Raw genomic sequence first — 24,591 nt, forward strand, 5'->3', positions numbered from 1 at the left:
TTGCATGGGTGAAAATGATGGCGCCAAGCTTTGCCGGACACGCAGTGTTGCATGCAAAATATGTTATGGAAAAGAATTCGGACCTTGTATTGTGTATTGCCAACGTGGTTTTTGTTGCTCTGGGTGGTCAGGATGGTCTGGTTGGTCTGGTTGGTCTGGTTGGACACGTTGGACACGTACATCAGCCCGTGCGCCCAATAAGTGAGCAAGTGCATGGACGCCTCGGACCGCACGTGATCACAAAAATTAATCCATTTGTTTGTTAACTCATTTTATCTCAATTATGCGCAAACAATGGGATTAAAGGCTACAACACGAAACGAAAATAAATACACATAAATAAATGTGCAATGCTGGAAAAGCTGTAAAGAACAAGATTATGACAAAAATATTGCATGTAATAAAAAATCTCTTTGATTTTAATGACATTTTCTATAATTCAAACAAAAGAAGAATTCCAGGCAGGAATTTGCACTACATCTTTAAACCGGAATAACACGTATGACTGAGTATGACATAGATTTATTAACATTTTATACATTTTTAATTGGTATTTGGTCTATAATCTAATAATACATTTATAATTTATTATAATCTGACCCCAAGTTCAACTTTAATCTGTTAAGACAGAAAATATCTTACATTCCTCTAAACTTGGTGATTTAATTTTATAAAAACAACGTAACCAAATCATAAAGCCATGTTTGTTAGTTTAAAATCTGTTTTCATTAAATCTATTTTTTGATAAATATATTTGATAAACTTAAACGGAATATCCTTTCATCTCTAATTTCATATAAGAAATATATGTTTTTCAAGAAAAAGTATTTGATAATATCAAACCGATTATCCTTTATTCCATCCCTAATTCCACTTTTCCCTACTTTTTATAGCATACTTATTTGAAAGAGCGTGAATGCGCGAACAGGAGGGCAACATTTAAGAGGGAGAAAGGGAAACCGCTCAAACAACTTTGACCGTTTCAATACTAATGAGGCTGTCAAGTGTTTTGCATAAAAAACCGGCCAAAAAGAGCGAGGGAGCGAGCACTTTCATTTAGGTTGCTTTTTTTTATGTTAATGGTTAACACACACGCACAACCGCCCCTGTGTGTGAGTGGGGCACGCACACACAAGTAAATTAAACTAGGCAGGACGCCGTTTGTAGTGCAAGTCAATTTTTCGATAATTTGAAAAGTTTATTTAATACAAAACGTGATTCAATTACAAAACTGACCGAAAAATACACACGCACTGTACAATGTTGTTGGTAAGAGGAAAAGTGGGGAAGGATTTTTGCTGTCCACTCCTTGGGCAACAAAAAAAAAACTAGTTTTCGCTTGTAAAGCGCAGCGTGTGCGCCATTTTCGCAGCTGTCCTTTGACTTGGCTATTATTGTTGCTGCCGTTCGTGCCACACAATGGCGCTTTGTTAATGTAACGGAAATGTTGCGGGGAAGTCGGTGGCACATGTTTTGACCCTGGTCATTATGGTTTTTGTGTACAAGTTTCCACAGGTTAGGGAAAAGCTCCTGTAGCAGCTGGTTTCTACTTTATTTAAATTATGACTTGAATTTTACTTTCAAAAAAATTAAAAGGTTTTAAGTTAACCAATGTTTATCATAGCAAATATAAATGAATTTGGATTTAATTCAAATGCTTACCGAAATGGCTTAATATCTTCTTAACATTGTAGGTAGGATTATTTTAATATTTAATCCTTAATTTCATTTAATTAGAATAATGGTCACTTATCACAGAAGTTAGTCTAAAAACTTCATCTATGTTTATGTTGTATTATTTAAGTTTTTCTAATTCTTTAGTTAAATATGGTCCGCTTTTCGTTTTATAAATGTCTATTTTCACAATCTTAATCAATTCATTTAAAGCTGTTATCTGTTTTTTGGAAATTGGAATGTTTATTAAACAAGCAAAAATCCAATTTCTGCCCGCATTCCAATTAGTTAAAAAAAAGTTAGTAAATATAAAAAATTCACAAGCAAATAAGTTTTTGGCAAAGCAAAGCAAGCCAACCCATTGATATGTAAACTTTTACAATTAATTCAAAGTTTTAATTCACTGAAATATTCTTCGAAGGGTATTAACATTTTGTTATCCCAAGGATAATTCTTTTAGCGCTATTCGCTCCTACCTTTTTTGTCAACTTGCCGCCAAGCCAATGAATTTTTATGCAAATTGCAGTCGCCTTGCAGTTGACGACGTCGGCACCAAGTGAAGCTGCCGACGCACTCCCAAAACTTTTTTCCCCACCCCCCGCCAAACACTTGAGGCGGCGCCATAAATCTTTGAGCAGTGTTTTCCACCCACCAAGTGGCAACTGGTGGGTGTAGGTTGGGATTGCGATTGGGTTGGGGATTGGGATTGGATGGAGGGGGTGGAAAAGTCTCGGGCTTGTTTACCTTGTTAGCTGGGGACTCGGGGGCCGTGTTGGAAAATACTCGAGGCAATCAGACGAAATTTGCATAATTTGACAATTGTTTTCAAATTGCAATAACAATTTTAGCTTAATTGTTTTGCACACGCCAGTGAAAATATTCTTTCCAGCATTCCCGGCTAGTGACGCTGCCTTAATTCCCATTCATTTGATTAGTGGGCCAAAGTTGCTCCTGCTACACATTTTGGGGCAACTGCCACAGGCAGAAACTTTTTCAATTCAATTGTAAAATAAATATTTTACAAATAATTGCAGGCCATCTCCCCCCTTCTCGTCCGTGCCACCGTAAAATAAGAATATTTTGAAAAAGTTTCTATTTTATACGCCGTTTTTTTAATGGCCACACAATTTGCTGCGTTTAGCAGTCGCCATTTCGAGGGGGCGGGGAATTCCTTCCGATGAACCGCAGCTGCTGCACAATTAAAATGCATGACTATTGTCAAGGCAAATTGCTTGCTGTGACAATGGCAGAACAATTGAGTCAGGATGGGACGGAAGTCGAGAGCGCCATCGCAGTGGTGGAAATTGCTGATGTGATTGAGCCCTATATGTTTATCCAAACTTTTTGGGCTTTAAGTTATCCACTCACCACAGAACTTTGCATAAGCAGCAGCTGCGCTTCCCAATTTCATTGTTATTTTAGGCAGTTCGAGCTGTCACAAAAAGTTTGTCTGTAAAATGGACAAAATGAAATTCGAAATAACCAGTGAGCAATCGGATCAAACAAATTTAAACCTCAAAAAAGTAGATAGAGTTTACAAAGACTTTAAAAGCATGTTCAAAAATTGAAATTGATTTCAAAAATACTTATCTTCATCTGTGCAGGATTCTATCTAAAAATATACATTTATATTTAAATAGTATAGTCTTTATATATATATGAACACATTTAACTATTTAAAACATACGAGTGTATTAGACTGTTCTGCGATCTAATAGATATTCAAAAGATTGTCTATTTAAGCAGTAGATAAAGAAAATATCAAGAAAAATTCTTCAAACCAGAAAAAGTATGGTTCCTAAAGTCTGCCGTAATCAATTAATTATTAATCAATTTTAAAGTAAACTCCCAGTAAAGTATATTTTTAGATTTGTATAGAGCACTCAAAATAAACTGGAGACTTTTGGGGATCTGCACTTTCACCAAGCATCGGTGGTTCAGTGGTAGAATGCTCGCCTGCCACGCGGGCGGCCCGGGTTCGATTCCCGGCCGATGCATAACAATTTTTTTTTATTTTTTTGTGTGTCCGCCTCTGAGTTTATATAATTTATTATTAACCCAAAGAAGTTATATATGTAATAAATTTACTTTATGTTCACTGTTAAGGAAATGAGTCAGGCATTTTGTTAACCCTATTTCCCTTTTAATGATGAATGAGTTTGAATTCTAAGCTGCCGACCAAACGAAATGCACTCTGAGAAGCCATTAAAATGCGATTCACAAATGCACAGTCAAGAAACACATCAACCTTCTTAGTGATGTTCCCCAAGCAGAAGTCAACAATTTACATAACCACATGCCAGAATGGCACAATGGGTCACCACGGGTGAGGCAGTAGTTAAAATGCTACAAAATTATACATTAAATTCCGAAACTTGGCAACATCCGATGGCCAAACAATGGCCCAAACAGCTGCCAGTGCGATGCACCTGGGCAAGGCCAGCCAAACAACAATAACAGGACTTGTTGGACGGCTCCTGCCGGCTTGGTTAGCCAAGCCAACCAGCCACTTCCTGTTCTCCAGTTTAAGCCGCCGCCAACCCACCGGCACGCACAGAGGAATATCCATATGCATATTTCGACCGGCAAACCCGACCTATGATTTTCACAAATGGGTGCTAGAGGTGCGAATGCGTTGGAGGCAATGGATTATCCTAATATCAAATATCACACAAATTTACTTGTCCTGAAACTTATTATTCAAAAATTCATTTTAAAAAAGCGTATAACTGCAAAATAACTTAAGTCATTTCACAAATTTGAAAGACATATCAAAACATTAAATTAGATTAGATTAGAATCATAAATATTAGATTAGAATCATAAATTAAAATAGATGAAACTTATCTTTGAATCTTCCCATTCGCTTATTTTCCATTCTATTGTATTTGAATTCTTATGGCATTAAAAAAATTTCAAAATTTCAATTTCAAAAAAAACACAATTAAATCTAAATATATAAATATTCATATATTTTAATTTCTTTAATTTCTTTCAAATAATATATTTATTTTATAATTTATGGGAGATAAACAAAGTTGAAGTCGAATATGGAATATCTAGTAGCTCTAGAAATATTTTTTATTAACCAATTTTAAATATTTTTGTTCTTTTTCAAATGTTTTGGTTTCCTAGTGTCTTCGTACTCATCTCTAATCTCAGCACGCTTTTAATGGAGTTTGCACACATTTGGGCAGCCCTGGAAATCCCCACGGGATGGCCGGTTGCCGGGCAGACACAAATAAGGTTTTTGGGTTAAACTGCAAGTTTTTGTTGACATTTAAATTTGCATAGCAACATTTTGGTCGCCGGGCCGGGCCCTGTCATATTTGATGTTTTCGCAACCGAAGGCGGAAGGGCGCTGCCAACTGTCAAGCGACTGGCTGGTTGCATATGTGTGGGTGCGTGTGTGGGTGACCGGCAAGTGTGTTTTAACTGGTTTTAAAATTGTTTTAATTAAGGCCGTATTGCGCATTGTTGCAGCGCAGCTCTCCACCAAGCACATTCCCACTCAGCCGGGCTCATTCAATATTCAGCATATTTTTAAGTGCTTGGGCGCGGAAAAATTCCGTGATCCTAAAAGTATGCAACGCAAAAGGGAAATTGCAATACGGAAAAGTTGTTGCTAAAAAAGAAAGCCAAGGGCTAAAACGAAACGAGTAAAATGGCCAAATGCCTTTATGCATTTTTCTTGGCGGGGCCCCATCAACATAAACAGCTGTTTCCGCTAAGTGTACCTGGACACTCGAGGAGTTTTCCCACAGAGCGGGAGTGTGTGTGTGTGTGTGTGTTAAAATGACAATGCTCCTTTGTGGAGCGTCGAATGGACATGCACAAGTGGACAGCGGAAAATCGGAAAACGGGATAACAGCTGGCTCAGTTGGTGGCATCGTCAAGGAAACGACGATGGCATCGTTTGGTGTCCTGATGGAATTTTCTTCCGCCTTCTGCCGGCAAAGTGGGGTCAAGTGTCACCAACGCAGAGGAAGATAGCGCCAAGATTGGTAAGTAGCTTACAGCACTCTTGGCTCAAATAATGTTGTACTTATCGTGTCGGAGGCAAAATTAGAGCCTTCAAAACATGGCTTAGAAAAATCATTTTACAAAAATACATTTTCTAAACATTTCTGTGTGAGATGGGAACGTTGTAGGAAACCAAACAAAATAATATTGAAAACCATAAAAAACATACTTTAACATACTAAACATATTATAAATATATGTATTTATATAAGTCAATCAATATTCTTTAGTGTTGTTGTTAGACAGTCTGAATACTGCAATTAAAGATTACATTGTATTCAAAAATTTTAATTATTTGCTGTCTATATTCAAATTTTTTATTAACAAAATAAGAACATAAAATGGTGCAACTTTAGACATAAACTAGAGAAAACTATGACCATTTTATATTTAATTACTCCTATTCGCACAATTAAAAATATTTTTTTCTCTGCATGAATACTCCGTGCATTTACACTGCAGTTCCGTTTACATGCAACGCGAGCTTCAGATAGATTAGATTATAACAAGTCCAAACAAGTGTTTATTTATAATTTACACCTCAGAAGCCAACAGTAGCATCAACAAGTTGCCCCAGTTCCGTGCCACGAAACGAAGGCCCTAAGACCTTGCCCAAAGTGCCGGCATCTAAATTTAAATCGGAAAACGAAAACAACAGAGAATCGGAATCACAACAGTTGCTATATCTCGAGCGAAGTTCCAAACATCAACAATGAAATAATAACCAAAATAAATCGAAAGCGTGATGAGGAGATGGCAAGATCGCTGGTCTTTGGCAATTGCAGGCGGCGAGAACCTAACAATTTCGAACACGAGAACTGAAAACAGTTTTTCAGTTTCAGTTTTCGAAAATAGCCAACAGAGCGAATTGAATATGTGAAAGAATCACACAATCTATTCGGGAGACAGTCGCTGGCCAAACGCGACGCAACTGCGAGTGCAGCGGACAGTCGGTCGGTCCAACTATATAAAAATAAACCGAAAGCAAGAAGAAGCCGTCAGCGCAGGCTGTGCCAAAAAAATTTCAAAATTAGAGTACATATAGTTCAGTGCGGTTGTTTGCGTTGTAAAAACATAATTCGTCGATTTGAAAAATAGTAATAACATTACCCAAACATGAGCTCACTGAGCGTTGCGCGAAAGGGCAGCGGCCAGCTGGAGGTTATGCAAAAGGCTGGCTGGAAGATCGATAGCGATGAGAAGGGTAGGTCAAATACTTCCATTAAATGTCCTCCAAATAATCTGTACTTCTTGTAAAAATAAACAGCCTGTTACATAGATGTTGAGGAGGATGACGACCAGGACACCGAAGGAATGATTGAGTCAAAGTGGTGTTACCTACCTGATCTGATACTAGAGCAAATCTTTACCTACCTCAGTCCCAAAGAGCGATACTACGCCGGACTGGTGCGTATATAGAAATAGCACATAATCTGTTTATAAATTGGGCATTAAATCCATATTTAAATAGTTCCTTTATATTAATACAACATGTCCACATGCATGCACTTACTATAGAGTTTATTTGCCTCTCTCCAGTTTTATTGAAACACTCCATTTTCAATCTGCTTAAATCTTTAAAAATTTGATGATTCTTGATAATAATTTAATTTATTTGAAAGTCAACTCCCCGATAATTCTATATTTAGACTTTTATGTAAAACACCTTAACATAATATGGAGATTTCTGGGAATCGAGTTTGTCACCGAGCATCGGTGGTTCAGTGGTAGAATGCTCGCCTGCCACGCGGGCGGCCCGGGTTCGATTCCCGGCCGATGCATAAGTAATTTTTTTTAGTTTTTAAATTATAATGCCCCATGTAAACCTTCAATATGAAATCGTAGATATTTAATTTGTTTTTTTCAGTAACTTTGAATACAATTTACATGTTAGCTCCTCAAATTTTTGGAAAATCGCAAATTTTTTTTTTCTTGTTAATCACAATCTAATCTATGGAAAAAGCAGATAGGGAAATGGATCTTAAGTTATTTTTCTGAATATACTTACAAATCATAATGCTCAAAATTCTTAATTCTTTTGCAGGTTTGTCGCCAGTGGTATAGAGCTTTCTATTTGCCAACTGTTTGGAACAACTTTTTGGTGGATGATCGCACACTCACGAAACCAAAGTTTAATTACTACTCCGGTTGGCAATTTTGCCTCGATCACATGCGAACCCAATACTGCCTGTCGAGGATCGGCAGATATATGCGAGGGATTGAGTTTCGCCCGTGGCACAGCTTCAACAACATCTTCCAGTTTATGACCATGTTGACGTGGAACATTGACAAGGTATTAATATTATGTTAACATATTTTCAATGGTATTCTAAAAACCTTCACTGCTTTAGGCCAATGAGGAGAATCCTGGGCCGGAATTCTTTGGCATGGGTAGCCGGATCCGAACTCTAGTCTACCACTTTCCGTGCAATATGTCGCAGCCCAACGATCCGGAGGGAATCAAACTATTCGGCACCGGCGGTCAGCTTCTGAGGGTCCTGAAGGAGCTGCTCCTTCGATTGACGGACCTTCACACCCTCAAACTGGTGGACTTTGTACTGGAACGTTACGAGGCGAATCATTTGCTGGACGAGGTCGTCTGCAGCTGCTGCACCAAGATGAGGGTCCTGAACCTGGTGAATGTTACCACATTGCACTGTCCCATCATGCATGTGGGTCTTTTCCTCAATCTGCAGGTGAAAACGTTTGCATTTCATGTGTTGACACTGCGCTAAATAAAGATTGTGATTTAGGTGCTCACCATATCGCCCCAGAACATAGATGACGATGTTTTGTCCCTCCTGGCGGACACCAAGCTGCGTCACTTGCACTTGCTGCAAAACTGCTATACGCCAAACCACCTGACAATAAGTGCCTGCGGCGTGAAGGCCTGGCGAAATGTGAAGACGACCAATCCGCGCCTACGCGTCCACCTGCGAGTGGAGAATCTGGCGGATGGAGAGGTGGTGATGCAGCCGGAGGCACCTGTCCACAGCATCACGTACTCTGCGCCCCAGGCACGGATACGCGCCGAGCTGCTCGTCCGCATGGTGGACCACTATCGCAATACGCTGGCCGTTTATGGCCACGAACTCCTGCCGCGCTTTTCCAGCCCCAAGCCATTTCACAGCCGCATAGACAGTTTGATGCTGCTGATGTGCCGGCAATGCTTCAACATGGACACCCTGGTGAGTCATCATATTTTCATTCACAATCCAAGCAATCAGTTAGATACCAAATAATCCAATTGCGGCCCAAAGCAGTTGATTGTCCCTAGCCTCAATAAAATAGTGTCGAAAAACATAATGGCCTTACCAATAAGTACTTTACACTACTTTGCTGAATTATAAATATAGACAGAGTTGTTTCATAAGGTTTTTTGCGCCATTTATAATATATTCTTAAAATGTAACTCAAAACTATGACAATCTTCAGCAACATACATATAATATTTTTAAATATTAATTTCGAGTAAGTAAACGATTTCTAAGCTAGCTCGTTTTATTTGTGTAAAATACAGATTCGCGACTCACTACCAAGCTAAACATTTCTGAAAAACAATCCAACCTTTAATTTATATATTGATCAGAATATCCAAAGAATAATAACCTATTCAATTTAAAAGCTTGCAAATTGATGACAAATTGTTGGTGTAATTAGGAATATGTAGAGACTCACTTAACACCTTAACACCTTATGCCCCCAGATTATCCGCGAGAAAGTCTCCACCTCGACGCTCCTGCTCATTGCGAAAACGGCCAAGAATCTCCAGCATCTCCATGTCCGGCGATTTGCGGTGATCTTGCGATGCGACTGGCCAAGACATCCGGAATGGAGCGATGAGTTCAATGCCTGGCTGAAGCGAAACTCCCGATCCTACGAGGCCGTCGAAAGGGAGATCTCACAGATCCTGGGCTACAAGTGGAGTCTGCTCAGCGATCGTGACTTCAAACAGCTGACTGTGAATGTTAAATCGGGAGCCTAGAATTCTCCTGTCCCCTCCCATTAAGACTTGTGATAAACGGTGTAGAGCTTTAATAAAAAAGATAACCCAAAAATTACTGTGCGAGAATACACAAATATTGAAAACAATTAACAAGGGGGCCATTGAAATTTGCTTGACTTTTGCTGATGTTTGTCCACCTTGTTGTGAAATTCCCAAAATCGAAATGTCAGAATCATTTAAAAGCCAATGGATCGATGGAGATGCATCAGTTTGTTGAAGTAGCCTGCCAGGAACATGAAAGCTGTAATCGCCCTCATCGGACTTCTGTTCCTCATTGGAGCCGCATTTGCTGTGCCTCATTTTGGAGGCGATCCGCATTACGATCCACATCACCACGATGATCACCACGGTCGCCACTACGATCCCCACTACGATCCGCACTACGATTCCCATCACCATCATCATTACTAAAAAGTAATGATTTTTAAAACCAACCGTTTCTTTCAGTATCATTCGATGTGAAAAAATGTAAAGAGTATCAAAGAGTATATTTTTAATGACACTTCTTTTCTGAGTAGAGATTTACTTAATTACCAAAATCTCGTGTGCGATTTAACACAAATATCGTGAGCAATTGTAAATTTGCATTGGAGGGGGAAATACAACTCGAGGAGCAATTCGCACCTTTCGGCAGGTGAAATTTAACTTATTTTGTTAACTTATTTGCACACGCAGATATTGAAATTCCCAAAATCGTAACAACATCATGCTTAAAAGCCGAAAGCATCAGCTCAGATTTGTCAGTTTGTTTAGAAACCTTGCCAGAGACATGAAAGCTGTGATCGCTCTTATCGGACTTGTATTTTGCATTGCTGGAGCAATGGGAACACCTGTTTTAGTGGGATTGCCTCTTCCGCTGCCAATTGGAGTCGGATTCGGAGTACTTGCTCCTCCACCACCACCGTCCTACGATTACTATCCGTACCCACATCACCACCATCATCATCATCATCAACCTGGATATGGCTACGATTACGGATATGGAAACTATGGATATTGAGAAACCAAAGGGTGGAAGTGGAAAATAATTTTAAAATTTTTAATCAGGCGCAAGCCTGAAAATAAAACAATATTTATTTCATTATTTATAAAACAAATCTACAAGTGTGGTTTACTATTTGGTTGAAAAAATACTTTCAAGATTAAAATTAACTCTCCAAACGCTTTAGAAGCATATTCTCTTATTTTTAGAAATGTTTTTTTTATCTGATATTTTATCTTTATTTTCGCAAAATAAAGAAAGCAAGCAAATAAAAATTACTTCTTGAAACGTATAGGTGGTGGAAACTTATTAGCAACTGTGTAGTTTTCTACAAAATTAGGTAGTTTTCATAACCGTGGCTTTTCCAAGGTTTTTCATGAAAGCTCAGCTTGGATTTTCCAACCATATATGCTTTTCCGTTGGCCAATTTATGGTAACTTGCCATAACATAACCCCCTTTCTTCTACCACAAAGCTCTCCGAATGTGGGAGCTTCCGAAGCTTGCCCTTTGCATTTGGGTTGCAGCAACGACCTTGAATGCGGCATGAAAAATGGGGGAAAGGGGTTGAATCAATGCAGCAGGAAAATTCAATGTCAGTGCCAAAGCTCGGCACTGGGCATTAAACCGCCTCCCAAACGAAATGGTATACTTTCGGGCACCCAAAACATTACGTATACGTCGGTGGACAGTGAAAGGCGCGATGATGGGTGAGCGTTATTGATGCAATAAATAAATAAGTATAAAATACAAAATCAGAGAAGAAGAAAAAAGGTGACGCTCGTGAGCAATTGCGAAAGGCGAATGAGACAAATTTAGCCAAGAAGAACCGATCCGAACCGAATCGAAGGAGACTCCCATTCTCGGTGGAGAGCAAACTGTTGCTGCTGATTCTAGTGGTGCTGCCACTGGGCCTGAGCCACTGGGTGGCTGTGGTGGCGCTGGTGGCGGTGGCAGTTTTTGTTTGGCGGGCGGCGGTGCCAAATGATGATCATGACCGCGTAGAGACGCAAATAAATATAATTGAAACACCACCAAACTATAAGCAACCAAAACCTGACGGCGCCGCGAACCAAATAACAGCAGTGCGGGCATTGTGTAATTGCAACGGCATCGCCATGAACAAAACGATTCTGCACTGGAGCTATCTGAACTTCAAGGATGTGCCCATGGATCTGTTCCTGTACGAGGATCTCGAAGAGGTCTATCTCAAGGAGAACTTTATCTCGGTGATCCCCAAGTGGTTGCTGAACATCACGACCCTCAAGTTCATCCATCTGGCGGGCAACAATCTGAGCGAACTGCCCGCAGATATCTATATGCTGGAGAACCTTGAGTTCCTCGACGTTTCCAACAATGAACTCAAGCAGCTGCCCCCCACTCTGGGTCTCCTCTTGAGTCTCCAGCAGCTGAATGTGTCGGGCAATCAACTCACCGAATTGCCAGTGGGTGAGTAGGATCCTTTAGAGATCCCTGCCACCATGGAGTCTACCCGCTTATCCCACTTTCAGAGCTGAGCAGCTTGCGCAATCTGGAGCACCTAAACATCGCCAAGAACCAATTCCGCCGACTGCCCATTCAGCTGAGCGAGTGCGTCCGCCTCAACGAGCTGAACGTGAGCGACAACGAGGCACTGGTCCACATCCCCGAGCGTATCTCCAACCTGCCCATGCTGCAGTCCCTCGCCGCCGATCGTGAGTAAACCTGGCGATCATCGTGGTCTGTCAGCCAGCCATCCATCATCGATTTCTCTTTCTTGGCAGGCTGTGCTCTCATCTACCTGCCGGCAGCCCTCTCCAAGTTCATGAACCATGTGCGCATCTTCCACAACACCGCTATCAACTATATACCCATGGTCTACGAGAAGTTCTACCAAAATTTCTACGACAACCGCCAGAGAAGTACTCCCATGTAAGAAGTTTCTTTTATTTTTCTTAAATTTAAATAATTGACAATTGATTGACTAATTTGGCTTTCCGTTTATAAACACAAGTTTGGCGATAGCTAGTATACTTACCCGAAATGTTTGTCGAAAAAGAAATGGCGATATAGTTGGCAGGTTGCCTTTTTGGATGACTAGGGGAATATTCAGCAACATTACTTACTACAGCAACATAGTTTACAATAGCAACAGTGTTAAAATTAATTTAAAGAAATGGGAAACATCTTTTAAAAGAAACTTAATAGAGCTATATACATATATGATAATAACTTATTATCATTAGATAAAGATAAGCTGTTTAAACAAAATTAATATTAAGAAGTCCTTTTATTTTTGAACACAGGCAAATATTATTGGGGTACTCAATCGATCTATACCTTTATTTAAATAATGTGTATTTCTTTTTTTTATGATACATCTTACTTACCTCTTTATTAAAGCGCCGTTCGCCGAAAGGGTTTGTTTTGGGTGCGCGAGCTAGAGACGAACTCCAGACTGCTGCTTCCGGTGGGCACCCGCACAGTATTTCCGGTTCCGTCGGCGGAGAACCGGGTCACGCTCTACGACGACTGCCTGCACGCCCTCCAGTCCCTGAACCGCTCCGTGCCCGTCTACGAGAACGCCGCCCTGCACCGCCTGCTCCCGGAACCCTACATCAGCTCGCACATCAACAACGGACCCATCGCCCGCTGCACGACTTCCACCTGCTCGAGTTGTCTGTACACCTCGTACTACTTCATGGTCGTGAAGAGGTGGGTCGGAGTCGCGTTTACGTATACCCAGTGTTAGTCATGTGGTCTTTGTTTTGATACTCCCCAAACCGGTCTGCTTTCTAATTAGGGCAGATGGACCTATCACAACCGCAAGAAGTACAGTGCAAAGTGCCTACAACGGAAATCTTTTTTTTCATTTCAATTCGAATGTTTTTAAATAATTAAAACAAAGTAAATTCGGTTTTAACGCTTTATTCTAAAATATTCATTTCACTTCATATTCATTTTCTTTAATAATTGTCTATATTACTTTAATGTGGGAATTAATAATGTTCGACTTAGTAAATCCAAACATAGAATATAATTTTCAAAAAGTGCGATTCACTTGTGTTTCGGTCAATATTCCCATTTATATTGTTTTACAATTTCTTTTTTCTTTGGAATAGGTTATATATTTTAAGTTGTTTTTTTATCTTAAAAACTATCAGTGTCTTCAATTCCCAATTTTAAATCTCCCTTTTATAGGCGTGGCAGCACCTCCAAGCAGCTCTTCACCTGCAACTTCTGCACCAACCGATGTGCTCTCCTCTGGTTGGCCATCAATGACAAAAAGTACTACCAATTGACTTGGAGAGTATCCGATGATGACGACGACGAGGATGAACACGTGTCCAGTGGCAAGTAGAGCCAGTGGAATTCGCCTGACCTCGTTGTATATAGTCATACATGTGTAATTATTTAATTATTATCTTTAATTACCATTAATTAGTTTTGTACATGTCATGTAAATGCTATTGAACTTCTGGCAACCGGCGCCATTTGTTCAAAGAGAAAGCTCACGCGAAATCTAAATCTAGGCTTAAAGAAAACTCTGTGTGGGTCCCCGTTCATGGAGATGTATGTAGTCGTCCAAAAAACAGTGATGGGCCTCTGGAAAAGCTTTGCGGCAGTTGACGCCATGGCGACCCATCCTAAAGGCATTCAAGTATCTCCCGTCCAGCGTTCGATGTGGTCTAAAGGATTAAAAGAGTAATCTTTGTGCTAAATCCAAATGGAAGTCATTTACCTTAATAATCTGTGAAGCAGTTGCGCATAGAGCCCACTATGCTCGTCCACCTGACCATTCTCGCAGATCAGACGCTCCAGACAGGCACTCCCATTCTGACCCAACTGATTCATATATCCCTCGGCGAACTTGAAGAGCAAAAGCTGGGGCTCATCCACTAATAGGCGAGCTGGGATGGATGGTGCAACTGGCTGATTGGTCACAGGACCCTTGAGACCTCGCGAACTATCCCAGAGTTTCCACCAGTAGATTGGAGTTTGCGGTTCATTAAACTGATAGTGGAAGTTCATCAGCCAGACCAGCTGACGCCAGACTTTTTTCTCCATAAACGGAACCGGAAATGCACAGCCTGAAACAAACTGTAAAGATACAAATTAATGTTTATCACTATTCTCAATAAATATTTGATGTCTAACCTTGATAACACCGCCATTCTGATAGATTAGGAACCGCTTTTGTCGTCTGTGATGACGCCAAGCCGTGAGATTGGCGTCCAATGCAAACACAGATTCCAGGATCAACAGGAAAAGTATGATCTTAGCTCTAAGTTGGAGGTTCATTTGTTAGAAGGAACTAAGCAATTATCGCTTCACGGTTTAGTAACTTACAACAGGTTCATTTTGCCGCTTCTTGTGCTGTCCGTTCGAGCTCTTGACAGCATTTACCGCCTCTATTCTTACAGATCCAATTCCATACCATCGTTATACGATTCTGTATTAGACCAGAGAGATGGGTATTGTTTTAGAGAGAGGTGAGAAAAAGCACGTGCTTCGGTGGGTTTCCTACTTTTGCATGCCGAACTAATTAGCAAACACTGCGTCTGGAACACCAGCCTACTAAGACTGGTGGCCATGACTCTAGAAAGTCATTGGACCGCGACACTAATTCAATCACTGATTGAAATGCTTTCAGGTTCAGAGACAACAAATGTAGTCGGTGTGACGTGAGTCAACCACAGGTGGCACTGGCACTTGAAGGTTTGTTTGTTTGAAGTTTTAGAGAAGAAATCGAAATACGAACAACATTGGTAAGTGTTGGAGTTGAATTTATTTGGCTTTAAATTGTGATATGGTCATGATAATGGCAAAATTTCAAAAACAAAATTAAAATCCGGTTTACTTTTGTACTGGTCTAATGTAATTTGTATTTTCTTTTTACCTAAGCCGCGTATACAATATATTTATTTATTTAAAATAATGAGTACTTGCTACTATGGTCATTGACTCCTCTAATAACTTAATTTAGACAAAAACAATCATGGCTTAGTCATAAAAGAATTTAATCACAATGTGAGTAAATTTCTAACACAATAAAGACATGGCTCTGTGAAAGTAGAGGCTGCCCAAAACTCTCCTTGGAAACCACTACCAGTTGCAGTTAGTTAGTTCGCTTGTTGGCCAGTTGACTTTTCGGGCTGCCATGGCGAAGGTGGCATTGCCATAGTTCCGTTTGTTCCATTTATCGAATAGCAGCGGAAATGTCGAAACACTCGACCAGTCCAGAATTCTGCTGCGTGGCGTTAACTGCCACAGAATTGATTTTGCCTTCGAGACAAATGTAACCACCACAAACAATTTGGCAAAGGAATTGGCAACAAAATTCAATTTTGGAATATCCAAAAGTGTACAAAATTATCCGTGACAATGATGCGACTACCGGGAATGCCCATGCTGCCAGGTGCACAATTCTACGATGTAAGTGGTAACTTGGGGTATGCATAATTATTAAACTGAGACATGTTAATAGCGTGGAAAGCGTCGCCATCCGCGGCAACAGACACTGATGCACTACCAGGGCATCCAGATGCTATCCGACCGCCGGGAACCGGAACTGGTGGAGCCCAATGGCATTGTGGCCGACCCGAAGTGTCCGCCCGTGCCCGCCCAGATCAACAGCCTGTGGGCCCCGAAGGCCACCACCAAGCTGCCACCCTGGCTGGCCTACGACAAGCAGGTGCTCTGCTTCAGCGCCTACTTCAAGGAGAACCTGACCGAGATCTACCACGCCCCCTACCAGGTGCGCAAGGTGAAGATCTACTTTTACCTGGAGGACGGCACCATGCAGGTCACCGAGCCGAAGGTGGAGAACTCCGGCATTCCGCAGGGTTGCCTGGTCCACCGCCAGCGAATCCCGAAAGCACCACCCACCGACCGCGAGTTCATCTCCATCTTCGACCTAAATGTGGACACTGACATCCAGATCTTTGATCGGGTCTACCACATCAGCGGGTGTGATGTGTTCACGCGACAGTTCCTAAACAGAGCTGGCATCTTTGTGCCCGAGGCCCAGCAGGAGCCATGGTAAGATTCGTATTCCTCATGCAATTAACTTCCTTTGTTCTTCGAATAAGTTACTTTATAGGGAAACATCTTCACCACTGAATAAGGACAACCATATTTAAAAAACATATCAATTATTTCAAAGCCTTCTATAAAATAGATTACAAAAACATTTAGCATTGAAATAATTTACTGAGTAAGTTAGATTCACTTAACTGCATTCGTACATCTGTACGTGATTTGTTTTGCAACCTATAGACATTCCTACAAGTCAATTTAAAAATTTATTGTGTTATTGGTATGCCAATACGTGAGAAAGGTAATTTTTCTATAAATCAAACTAGCTTTTATCAGCAAAAATATATATTTTGCTTTGTTTCACTATATATTAAAGTTGTTCTTAGAGAACGTCTTTTTAAGAAGTAATAATCTTTCATCGTCAGTTTACAATCTTACTTAACATACTGTATTACTGTATTTATTCCAATCCTTGAATCCTTTTTCTTAGTGATCCAACAACGGAAATCAGAAAACGTTCCGGTTTAAAGCAGACAGCTAACTCCTGTTCCTCGGCTCTGCCCAAAAAGCATTCGTTCGCCCAGTTTTTGGAGTTCGACAGACGAGTGCTTAAATTTCAGGGGTATTGGAATGACCGCAGCGAGTTTGGCGATGTGCGGAAGCTAGAGATTTGCTATTATCTCGCCGATGACACTATTGACATAAAGGAGAAGTTCCCACGGAATTCTGGGCGTGAAGGACCCAGCACTTTCCTGAAACGCGGCAAGCTTCCAAAGGAATTTTCGGGACTCCCACTGCCCGGTCAACAGACCGCCTTGACACTGCTCAATGTGCTGGGCAACAGTATGCGTGATGTGCGTTACGTAGCCGACCCGTTGAACACGGGCCAGAAGCAGGTGCTGTACTACACTGACCAGGATCTGCAGATAGGTGCCGTTTTAAATGTCTTTGGACGGGCCGTCGTCCTCACAGGCTGCGATCAGTTCACACAGAGTTACTATAGAGAAAAGGTGAGTGCTAATGAGGAATATTACAAATAATAACTATGAATCTTCTTCAAAAATCCTTTTGTAGTACGGAATCCAGGAGTTTTGCTCTCAACCGGTTCCAGAGCGTAGTGATATTCGACCGTACACTCAAGGAGGCATGGGATCGCGTCGCCTTCCACCTTATAATGGTTGGGGAAGCCACGAGGATTCCGAGGGCAACTGCATCACAGTTGAACCCAAGCCACCGCAAGCCGACTTCAAGAAGCTCTTCAAATACGATGGGTGTATCCTGCGCTTCGGAGCCAAACTCATCTCTGCCATTCGAGACAATGGAGAACGAGATTTTGTCATCAGCTACTTCCTGGCCGATGATACTGTGCAGATCTATGAGTCATCACGTAGGAACTCGGGCTTCCTGGGCGGCGAGTTCCTTAAAAAGGCGCGTGTTCCGCTGCCGGGTCAGGATATGTTCAGTTCCTCGCGACCTGAGTACTATAGAGCCAATGACTTCTACATAGGACGCACCATGACTCTAAAGGATCACATCTTTCACATTGTTTCGGCTGATGAGTTTACGCTAATGTACATGGAGCAGCATCCAAGCGAGGTAAGCATATCTTATTAATAACACTCTGTTTTGCAGTTCTTTCTTTCAAAAACATGTCAATCTGTTGAAGATGATATTTACAAAGCAGAAAGACTACTTCATTCTATAAGACAATTGCCTCTTTTGATTTTTAGAAAAATACATTTCATTCGATATGTTTAGGTCAAAATCATTCATATATAAAAAACTTTATCTAAGCTTTATTCATCCTCATAAAACTACTTAAAAATGCACTTTTAATTTTAAAAACTTTAAATATCAAAGAAGCAATTACGGTCGATTTTGTTCGGGTTGTTCATGATCGGAAAGGTTAATAATGATTTAAAAAATCTCAACTAAAAATATTTGTTTCTTTTTCAGTTCCCAGTAGCCGATATACGGCTTATAATGCAGAAGATCCGCGATGCAGTGCGACCGGATTACAAGCAGTTTGTGTTGTGCTGCAAGTCGGATGGAGACCTCGGGGACTTCACCACCGTGGGCTTTGACACACTGCGCTCCACTCTCCTGTCTTACCTGTCCAAGGAGTGCCTGCTCAACCACGAAATAGTGACCGTGTGTCGCTACTTCTCGGCTGAGCAGGCAATGCCCCCCAGTTGCGACAGAAATCGAGTGCGGGCTGCCGCCCAATTGGAGCTGAAGCGAGCTTTGTGGAACGGCGTGGAACAGCTTAACGATCACCTGAGCCACATCAATCCGGCCTGCAGACCGTACATCAGCGAGTCTCAGGTGAGATCCACTTTGCGAGGCTGCCGGTTGCCTTTCAGTCTGGAACTTGTGGAGGACATCCTAATGGTGTTGCAGCGCAACGGCCAAAATGAAATCGAGGTGCGAGACTTCTTGGCCTTCTTCAACATGCGAAGCGACCAGGTGCCCGACATTGCTCCTCTCAACATCGCTTTCGAGCTGTGCCCCAAACTGCCGTTCCTGCACAAAGGCCGACTTGTTGACTTCACCTGGTTCCTGGACTACCTCGGCCTAGAGGAAGAATTAAAGCGCGCCAACAGTTAAGAAGTAAAGCGAGGCGTATCAAAAATTGCATGTATATACAGAAAAATTCGTGGCAATATAACTTTCGGAATGGTGAACTTTGTGCTTAAGACCTAGGCGAAGAGTGTAATCCTACAGTTTTGACTCGGTGAGCCAGTTGAAGGACTGCGGCTTGCGATCAGACGACGGGCTGATGGCCACGTTGATGATGGTCGGCCTGTCCGTAAGTTGATTGGCCGCCTTGACAGCCGCCTGCAGCTGGTCGATCTCCGTGCAGAAGTAGCCCTGCATGCCGAACATTTTCATCATCTCCTCGTAGCGCACCTGAACGCCCAGCGCCGAGGGTGGTGTGCTGCAAGATAAGATTAACCGTAAGTAGTTGAACCAGATAAGCCGATAAGCCGCGTGTTCTTACATTTGGGTCAGATCGCCCTCACTGCGAATGGCCTCGAAGGTGTCCTTGTCGAAACCGCCGTAGATGCCGTTGTTGTTCACGATCACAATGGTCACGGGCAGCTTGTACCGCACCATGGTTTCGATCTCCATGCCGGAGAATCCGAAGGCGCTGTCACCCTCCACGCACAGCACTCGCTTTCCGGGCGCAAAGTCGCGACAGAAAAGTGCAGCGGCCACCGCGAATCCAGGACCCACTCCCATGGTGCCAAAGGTGCCGGCATCCAGGCGATGACGGGGCTGCTCGTTCAGCAGCATGGAGCGACCAATGTCCATGGTATTAGCTCCCTCGCTGACGATGATCGTGTCCTTGGGCAGCAGCTCACGCAAATGGTGGAACACAGCGTAGTAGTTGAGCGGCGTCTCCGTGTTCAGCGACATCTTCTGAACGGTGTCGCGGTTTTGCTTGCACTTGATGGCCAACTGCTTCCACCAATCCTGCTCGTAGCCAAAACGGAAATTCACAGCGTTCATCTGCTCGAACAATTGCTCTGCGAAGGGGCGGATGTCCGCCTGGATGGCCACCGAGGCCACCACAGAGTTGTGCAGCTCCTCGGGGTTGATGTCCACCTGGATGAACTTGACGTCCTTGTCGTAGCGCGGAGCCTTTCCGAAGTGAAGGATCCAGTTGAGGCGAGCGCCCAGGAGCAGCACAACATCGGCCTTCTGCAGGGCCAGAGTACGGGCCGAGGAGACGCACTGCGGGGCCGTGTCGGAGACCACGCCCTTGCCCATCGGGGTGGGCAAGAAGGGAAGGTTGGTGTTCTCAATGAAGTGCCGCAGGGTGTTCTCGGCATGGGCGTAGGCGGAGCCCTTTCCTATGATTACCAGCGGTCGCTTGGCCTGGCGCAGCAGCTTGGCGGCCCGGATCACATCATCATGCGGGGGATAGGCAAGGGGGGGAGCAGGATGCGCCAGTGCCTTGTAGATGCGGGCCTCCTGTGCCTTCGACTGAAGGATATTGCCGGGGAAGTCCAGGTAGGCGACTCCAGGCCGTCCGTAGGTGGCGTAACGCACCGCCTTCTCCACGTGCAGCGGAATGAGGGCGGCGGTGGCCGGACGAGCGGCGTACTTGCAGTACGGACGCGACAGCTCCACCTGCGGGCACTCCTGGAAGCCGCCGATGCCTTCGTGATCCTGGTTGGTGGCTCCGCCGATGACAATCAGCGGCCAGCAGTTGACCTGGGCATTGGCCATGCCACCTGGTTGGCAAATGGAGTTGGATTAGCAAATGGAGGTAGATGTCCATTATATCCAAAGTCATACCTGTTACATGGAGCAGTCCGGGTCCGGAAACCACCAGGCAAACACCGGGCTTTCCAGTCAGATAGCCAATCGCCTGGGCCGCGTAGCAGGCGGCCTGCTCGTTCCGCATTCCGATGTACTTCAGTCCGGCGGCCTGGAAGGCCATGGACAGCTCGATGACGGGGATGCCGATGATGCCAAAGACATACTCCACGCCCTGTTCGGAATTAGAGATAACGAAGGGGTATTTAGACCAACCATTTAGCCATCAATCAAAAATTCAAGCTCCGTGAATTTATAGACCGAATCATTAACCAATGTGCAAACACGTTCTTAAGTGATTTGCCCCGGAATCCGGTTAAAGTTTTATTGATTTTAATCTGCCCCCTGGCGATAATCGCCGCTGCAAGCACAAGGGTGTTTGGGTCGTGGTACCAAACCTTTGGAACACGGTCTTTATCAAATCTGTTCCGTCTTTTATGAACGGGAGTAATCGGGGAGGTGCTGCGACGACCACTACCAAGTGTTTTTGAACTTTGCACAACAAACAGGTGTATCGAGATAAGAGACCACTCCATTGTTCTCGCCAGCTATGCAGATTCCACGGCCCCCGAAATGTAAGACATAGACAATTTCGGCAGTGCATGTGCATATATAACTGCATTGCCAAAATGTCGGACAGACAGACGGACGGACGACCAGGTGATCCTCTTACCTGTTGCTTCAATGACTCGGCAATTATCTGCACGGCTTCAACCTCGGCCATTTTGCGCGCTGTTTGTGGTAATTGTTATAAATAAGTTATTTGCGCCGCCGCTTTACCTTGCGTACTGGCCTAAGAATTTGTTAAACAAATTAAAATATAGAGTCCAACAGAAGCGGTGACCGCTATCGATGCATCGATGGTTTCTCTTTTCGCGAACATCGATTGCTGCAACTATCGATGTATTCAGGCAGTGCGACCGTTCTTCTTGTAAATTAAATAATATTTTAAGCTACAATTAAAACTTATATTTAAATATTCGAAGAGTTTTTTACAAATTTAAATAACATTTTAGGTTACATTTACATTTTTTTAAATTATAAAAAAATCGTATGTATCACATATGAAAATAATTTATTATTTAATTTTTTTCCTAAAACAAAAGTTTTTCTTATTTGTTTCTTTTTTTTATCTAATGTTGCTTCCCCTCTAGTGGCCGTAATTAAAAATAAATTCAATAAATTAAAGGTGCGACCGTTCATTAAAAGTACTAACAAAGAAATATTAACGACAACCCTTTTATCGATAAATTTGACTTCGACTTTGCCGCGACCTTTTAAATTTTCTCAAAGACAAATTTAACCCAGTTATTTTCTATGCTTTATATTCTATAAAATAGATTGGTTGATTTTTTAATTCCTTGAATAACGAATCGTGCTTATGATTTTAAGCTCGCAATCTTTCCAATCGAGTAAATTAAGGATATCTTGAAAAAATTTTCAGACAAAACAAAAACAGATAGTCGATTTCGAAACCTGCACATTTATTCACATTTTTAGAAGTATGATTCTTTAAGACAAAGGAATATTATATAGCATAGAAACATTATACGATCTATTGCCACGCCTTTCTAGGTAGCTGAGCCTTCTGCAGTTGATAATTGATGTACAAGCGATAAGTGCAGTAATAAAAAAACTCGACCACAGAAATCATGCTTAATCCTAGGCAGAGGTTGAAAATACCACCCAAATCCGCTGAAAATGACCTTTGTTAATTCCTCTATAATAAAAAAAGATACCTCAACTCACATAGTAATCCAACCCAAGACATAACTGTCACTTTCCGGATGACTGGGACGACTTGCTTGGCCAGATAGACTCGTAGTACGAAGCTATCATTGTTGAGCAGCTCCTGCGAGCTGTTGGATATGGATTTAGCCGAAGGGGTCACATAACGTATTTATTACTCACTAGTATCGGCTCACTGAGAACCTGTGCTGGTTGAGATCCGTTCTGTAGGAGAGCGTGGAGTAGGTTACATCGTAGCAATTGGGCAGGCACTGGTCACATCGCACGCTCTTAAAGTTGTCTGTGGAAAGGAAAATCTAGTTGGTTTATTTAATTATATGTAGTTATGTTGAGAATCACTAAAAATAATGCAGAAACATAAATACGATAGTATAAAATATAGTGGTTTAATGGTCATACAAAAGTTTATCCTGACTGTTCCTTTGTAACACGAAATTATGAAAGCATTTATACCTTTTTAATGGGCTTACTAAAAAAGGATTTAAAGTTGAAGAATTCGCGAAGGTATAATATGTAAATATAAATATGAAATAAATACCTTTCATTTTTATGTTTACATAACATCCATTAAAATAAAATGAATAAACCATCATAGAGAATTTAATATCACCCACCATAGTTCTCCGCGTAGCAGAAGGTGTCGTTTAGGTTGCACTCCTTGAACTTGTTGCCCACGATGGGCAGCAGATACGGATGGCAACCGCACTTCTGGACAATGGCCTGTGTCTGGCAGGCGAGCAGGCAGGCTGCCTGGCGATAGCTCCTCAGCTGCAAGTCGTCCGAGATGAGGCAGTCCCTCTTCCGTTCCGAGAGCTCCAAGACCTCCGCCGAAGAACTCTGCACCGTGGGCGAGACCTCCACAAAGCTCTCTGATCGCGCCGTGATTGTGACCGAGGCGGCCGACTCCGTAACGTAATCCATCGGATGGTGCACCAGGACGATGAGGCCGGTGTTCAGGTTGCGCTCACTGCCCTCCGCACCCACAAAGGTCAGGCCGCCGTCCATGCCAAAGATGTTGGCCGAGAAGGGCACAAAACTGGCGTTGCGCGGATTGTAGTTGAAGGAGCAACAGGGACCCAAATACGCCGTCGTCGGAATAAACGACAGGTACTCGTGGCTCTGGTTGCACTGGAACTCCGTGTGGCCCCAGAAGCAGCGCTTCACAAAGTCGTAGCATCCCGGACTCACGGCCATCGCCGCCTCCCAGGTGGACACATTGTTAAGCCGGAGGACGGCATCCGTTGCCCGATAGCTGTCATGAGCTGGAGGCTCGAAACTCTGGTCGGTGAATGCGTTGAGGAAGTCAAAACCGGCGATCACCTCTGCGATGTCGTACTCCTTGGGAATCTTTCTGTAATAGAAACTCCTCCTTTTGATTGGATTCCCGGGCAATATTTTTAAGCTACTCACAGCGTCTTCACATAACGATCGACCCGCTCAGAGTTGACCACCTTTGGACTGCAAATGGTCACGCCCGGAAAGGCAACGTCCGTGATGGAGAGGTCATTGGAAATGGTGTTCAGGATGGGGTAGGAGTAGAACTTGAGCCAGAGCAACAGGGTGAGGTAGATGCTCAGCAGGAGCAGCTGCAGCAGAACCGAGGACCAGATGAACCTGGACAGGCCGTGGGTGCGATTGCGGCGCATCAGCCACATGCCGCTCAACTTTGTTCGTTCCGTGTATTCCCAAAAAGTGGCTAGAATGGTGTCCTTCCATAAACTTGGCTCCTTTCCCTTCTTCCTGCTGCTGCTGGACTCGGAGGTCCTTTTGCCTGGTGATGGCCACCTTCCTGGTTCTATCATTGCGTACTGAGTT

General features: G+C 42.7%; 7 protein-coding genes and 2 non-coding genes across 9 annotated transcripts; 6 read left to right on the plus strand and 3 right to left on the minus strand.

Moving 5' to 3' along the window:
• Positions 1-3,600: 3,600 nt before the first annotated feature.
• On the plus strand, positions 3,601-3,671 carry Trnag-gcc. Its single transcript has one exon. It is a non-coding gene; the product is annotated as a tRNA-Gly (tRNA).
• A 2,914-nt stretch (positions 3,672-6,585) lies between these two features.
• On the plus strand, positions 6,586-10,067 carry LOC108049432 (F-box only protein 39). Its single transcript, XM_017130609.2, has 6 exons — positions 6,586-6,901; positions 6,965-7,104; positions 7,742-7,990; positions 8,049-8,393; positions 8,451-8,885; positions 9,404-10,067. Exons 1-6 carry the CDS (start codon positions 6,814-6,816, stop codon positions 9,680-9,682), a joined length of 1,536 nt encoding a protein of 511 aa, XP_016986098.1. The 5' UTR covers positions 6,586-6,813; the 3' UTR covers positions 9,683-10,067.
• Positions 7,408-7,478, plus strand: Trnag-gcc. The gene has a single exon. It is a non-coding gene; the product is annotated as a tRNA-Gly (tRNA).
• A 169-nt stretch (positions 10,068-10,236) lies between the features above and the next one.
• LOC108049454 lies at positions 10,237-10,800 on the plus strand. The gene has a single exon (XM_017130628.2). The coding sequence runs from the start codon at positions 10,410-10,412 to the stop codon at positions 10,701-10,703; it is 294 nt and encodes a 97-aa protein (XP_016986117.1). The 5' UTR covers positions 10,237-10,409; the 3' UTR covers positions 10,704-10,800.
• A 554-nt stretch (positions 10,801-11,354) lies between these two features.
• Positions 11,355-14,218, plus strand: LOC108049509 (leucine-rich repeat protein soc-2 homolog). Its single transcript, XM_017130715.2, has 5 exons — positions 11,355-12,132; positions 12,195-12,377; positions 12,447-12,594; positions 13,066-13,377; positions 13,864-14,218. Exons 1-5 carry the CDS (start codon positions 11,802-11,804, stop codon positions 14,021-14,023), a joined length of 1,134 nt encoding a protein of 377 aa, XP_016986204.1. The 5' UTR covers positions 11,355-11,801; the 3' UTR covers positions 14,024-14,218.
• Positions 14,198-15,049, minus strand: LOC108049510. Its single transcript, XM_017130716.2, has 4 exons — positions 15,013-15,049; positions 14,821-14,947; positions 14,405-14,763; positions 14,198-14,351 (listed from the first exon to the last, which is right to left on the minus strand). The coding sequence occupies exons 1-4, from the start codon at positions 15,021-15,023 to the stop codon at positions 14,198-14,200; spliced, it is 651 nt and encodes a 216-aa protein (XP_016986205.1). The 5' UTR covers positions 15,024-15,049.
• A 730-nt stretch (positions 15,050-15,779) lies between these two features.
• Positions 15,780-19,424, plus strand: LOC108049494 (EF-hand domain-containing family member C2). The gene is made up of 5 exons (XM_017130693.2): positions 15,780-16,098; positions 16,151-16,704; positions 17,192-17,711; positions 17,776-18,297; positions 18,658-19,424. The coding sequence occupies exons 1-5, from the start codon at positions 16,048-16,050 to the stop codon at positions 19,306-19,308; spliced, it is 2,298 nt and encodes a 765-aa protein (XP_016986182.1). The 5' UTR covers positions 15,780-16,047; the 3' UTR covers positions 19,309-19,424.
• On the minus strand, positions 19,325-21,894 carry LOC108049495 (2-hydroxyacyl-CoA lyase 1). Its single transcript, XM_017130694.2, has 4 exons — positions 21,701-21,894; positions 21,007-21,202; positions 19,703-20,942; positions 19,325-19,639 (listed from the first exon to the last, which is right to left on the minus strand). The coding sequence occupies exons 1-4, from the start codon at positions 21,749-21,751 to the stop codon at positions 19,420-19,422; spliced, it is 1,707 nt and encodes a 568-aa protein (XP_016986183.1). The 5' UTR covers positions 21,752-21,894; the 3' UTR covers positions 19,325-19,419.
• A 688-nt stretch (positions 21,895-22,582) lies between these two features.
• Positions 22,583-24,578, minus strand: LOC108049455 (sodium channel protein Nach). The gene is made up of 5 exons (XM_017130629.1): positions 24,187-24,578; positions 23,391-24,127; positions 22,939-23,056; positions 22,777-22,886; positions 22,583-22,722 (listed from the first exon to the last, which is right to left on the minus strand). Exons 1-5 carry the CDS (start codon positions 24,576-24,578, stop codon positions 22,583-22,585), a joined length of 1,497 nt encoding a protein of 498 aa, XP_016986118.1.
• Positions 24,579-24,591: the final 13 nt, after the last annotated feature.

Source organism: Drosophila rhopaloa, unplaced genomic scaffold (assembly GCF_018152115.1).
Source record: "Drosophila rhopaloa isolate 14029-0021.01 unplaced genomic scaffold, ASM1815211v1 contig_115, whole genome shotgun sequence".
NCBI lineage: Eukaryota > Metazoa > Arthropoda > Insecta > Diptera > Drosophilidae > Drosophila > Drosophila rhopaloa.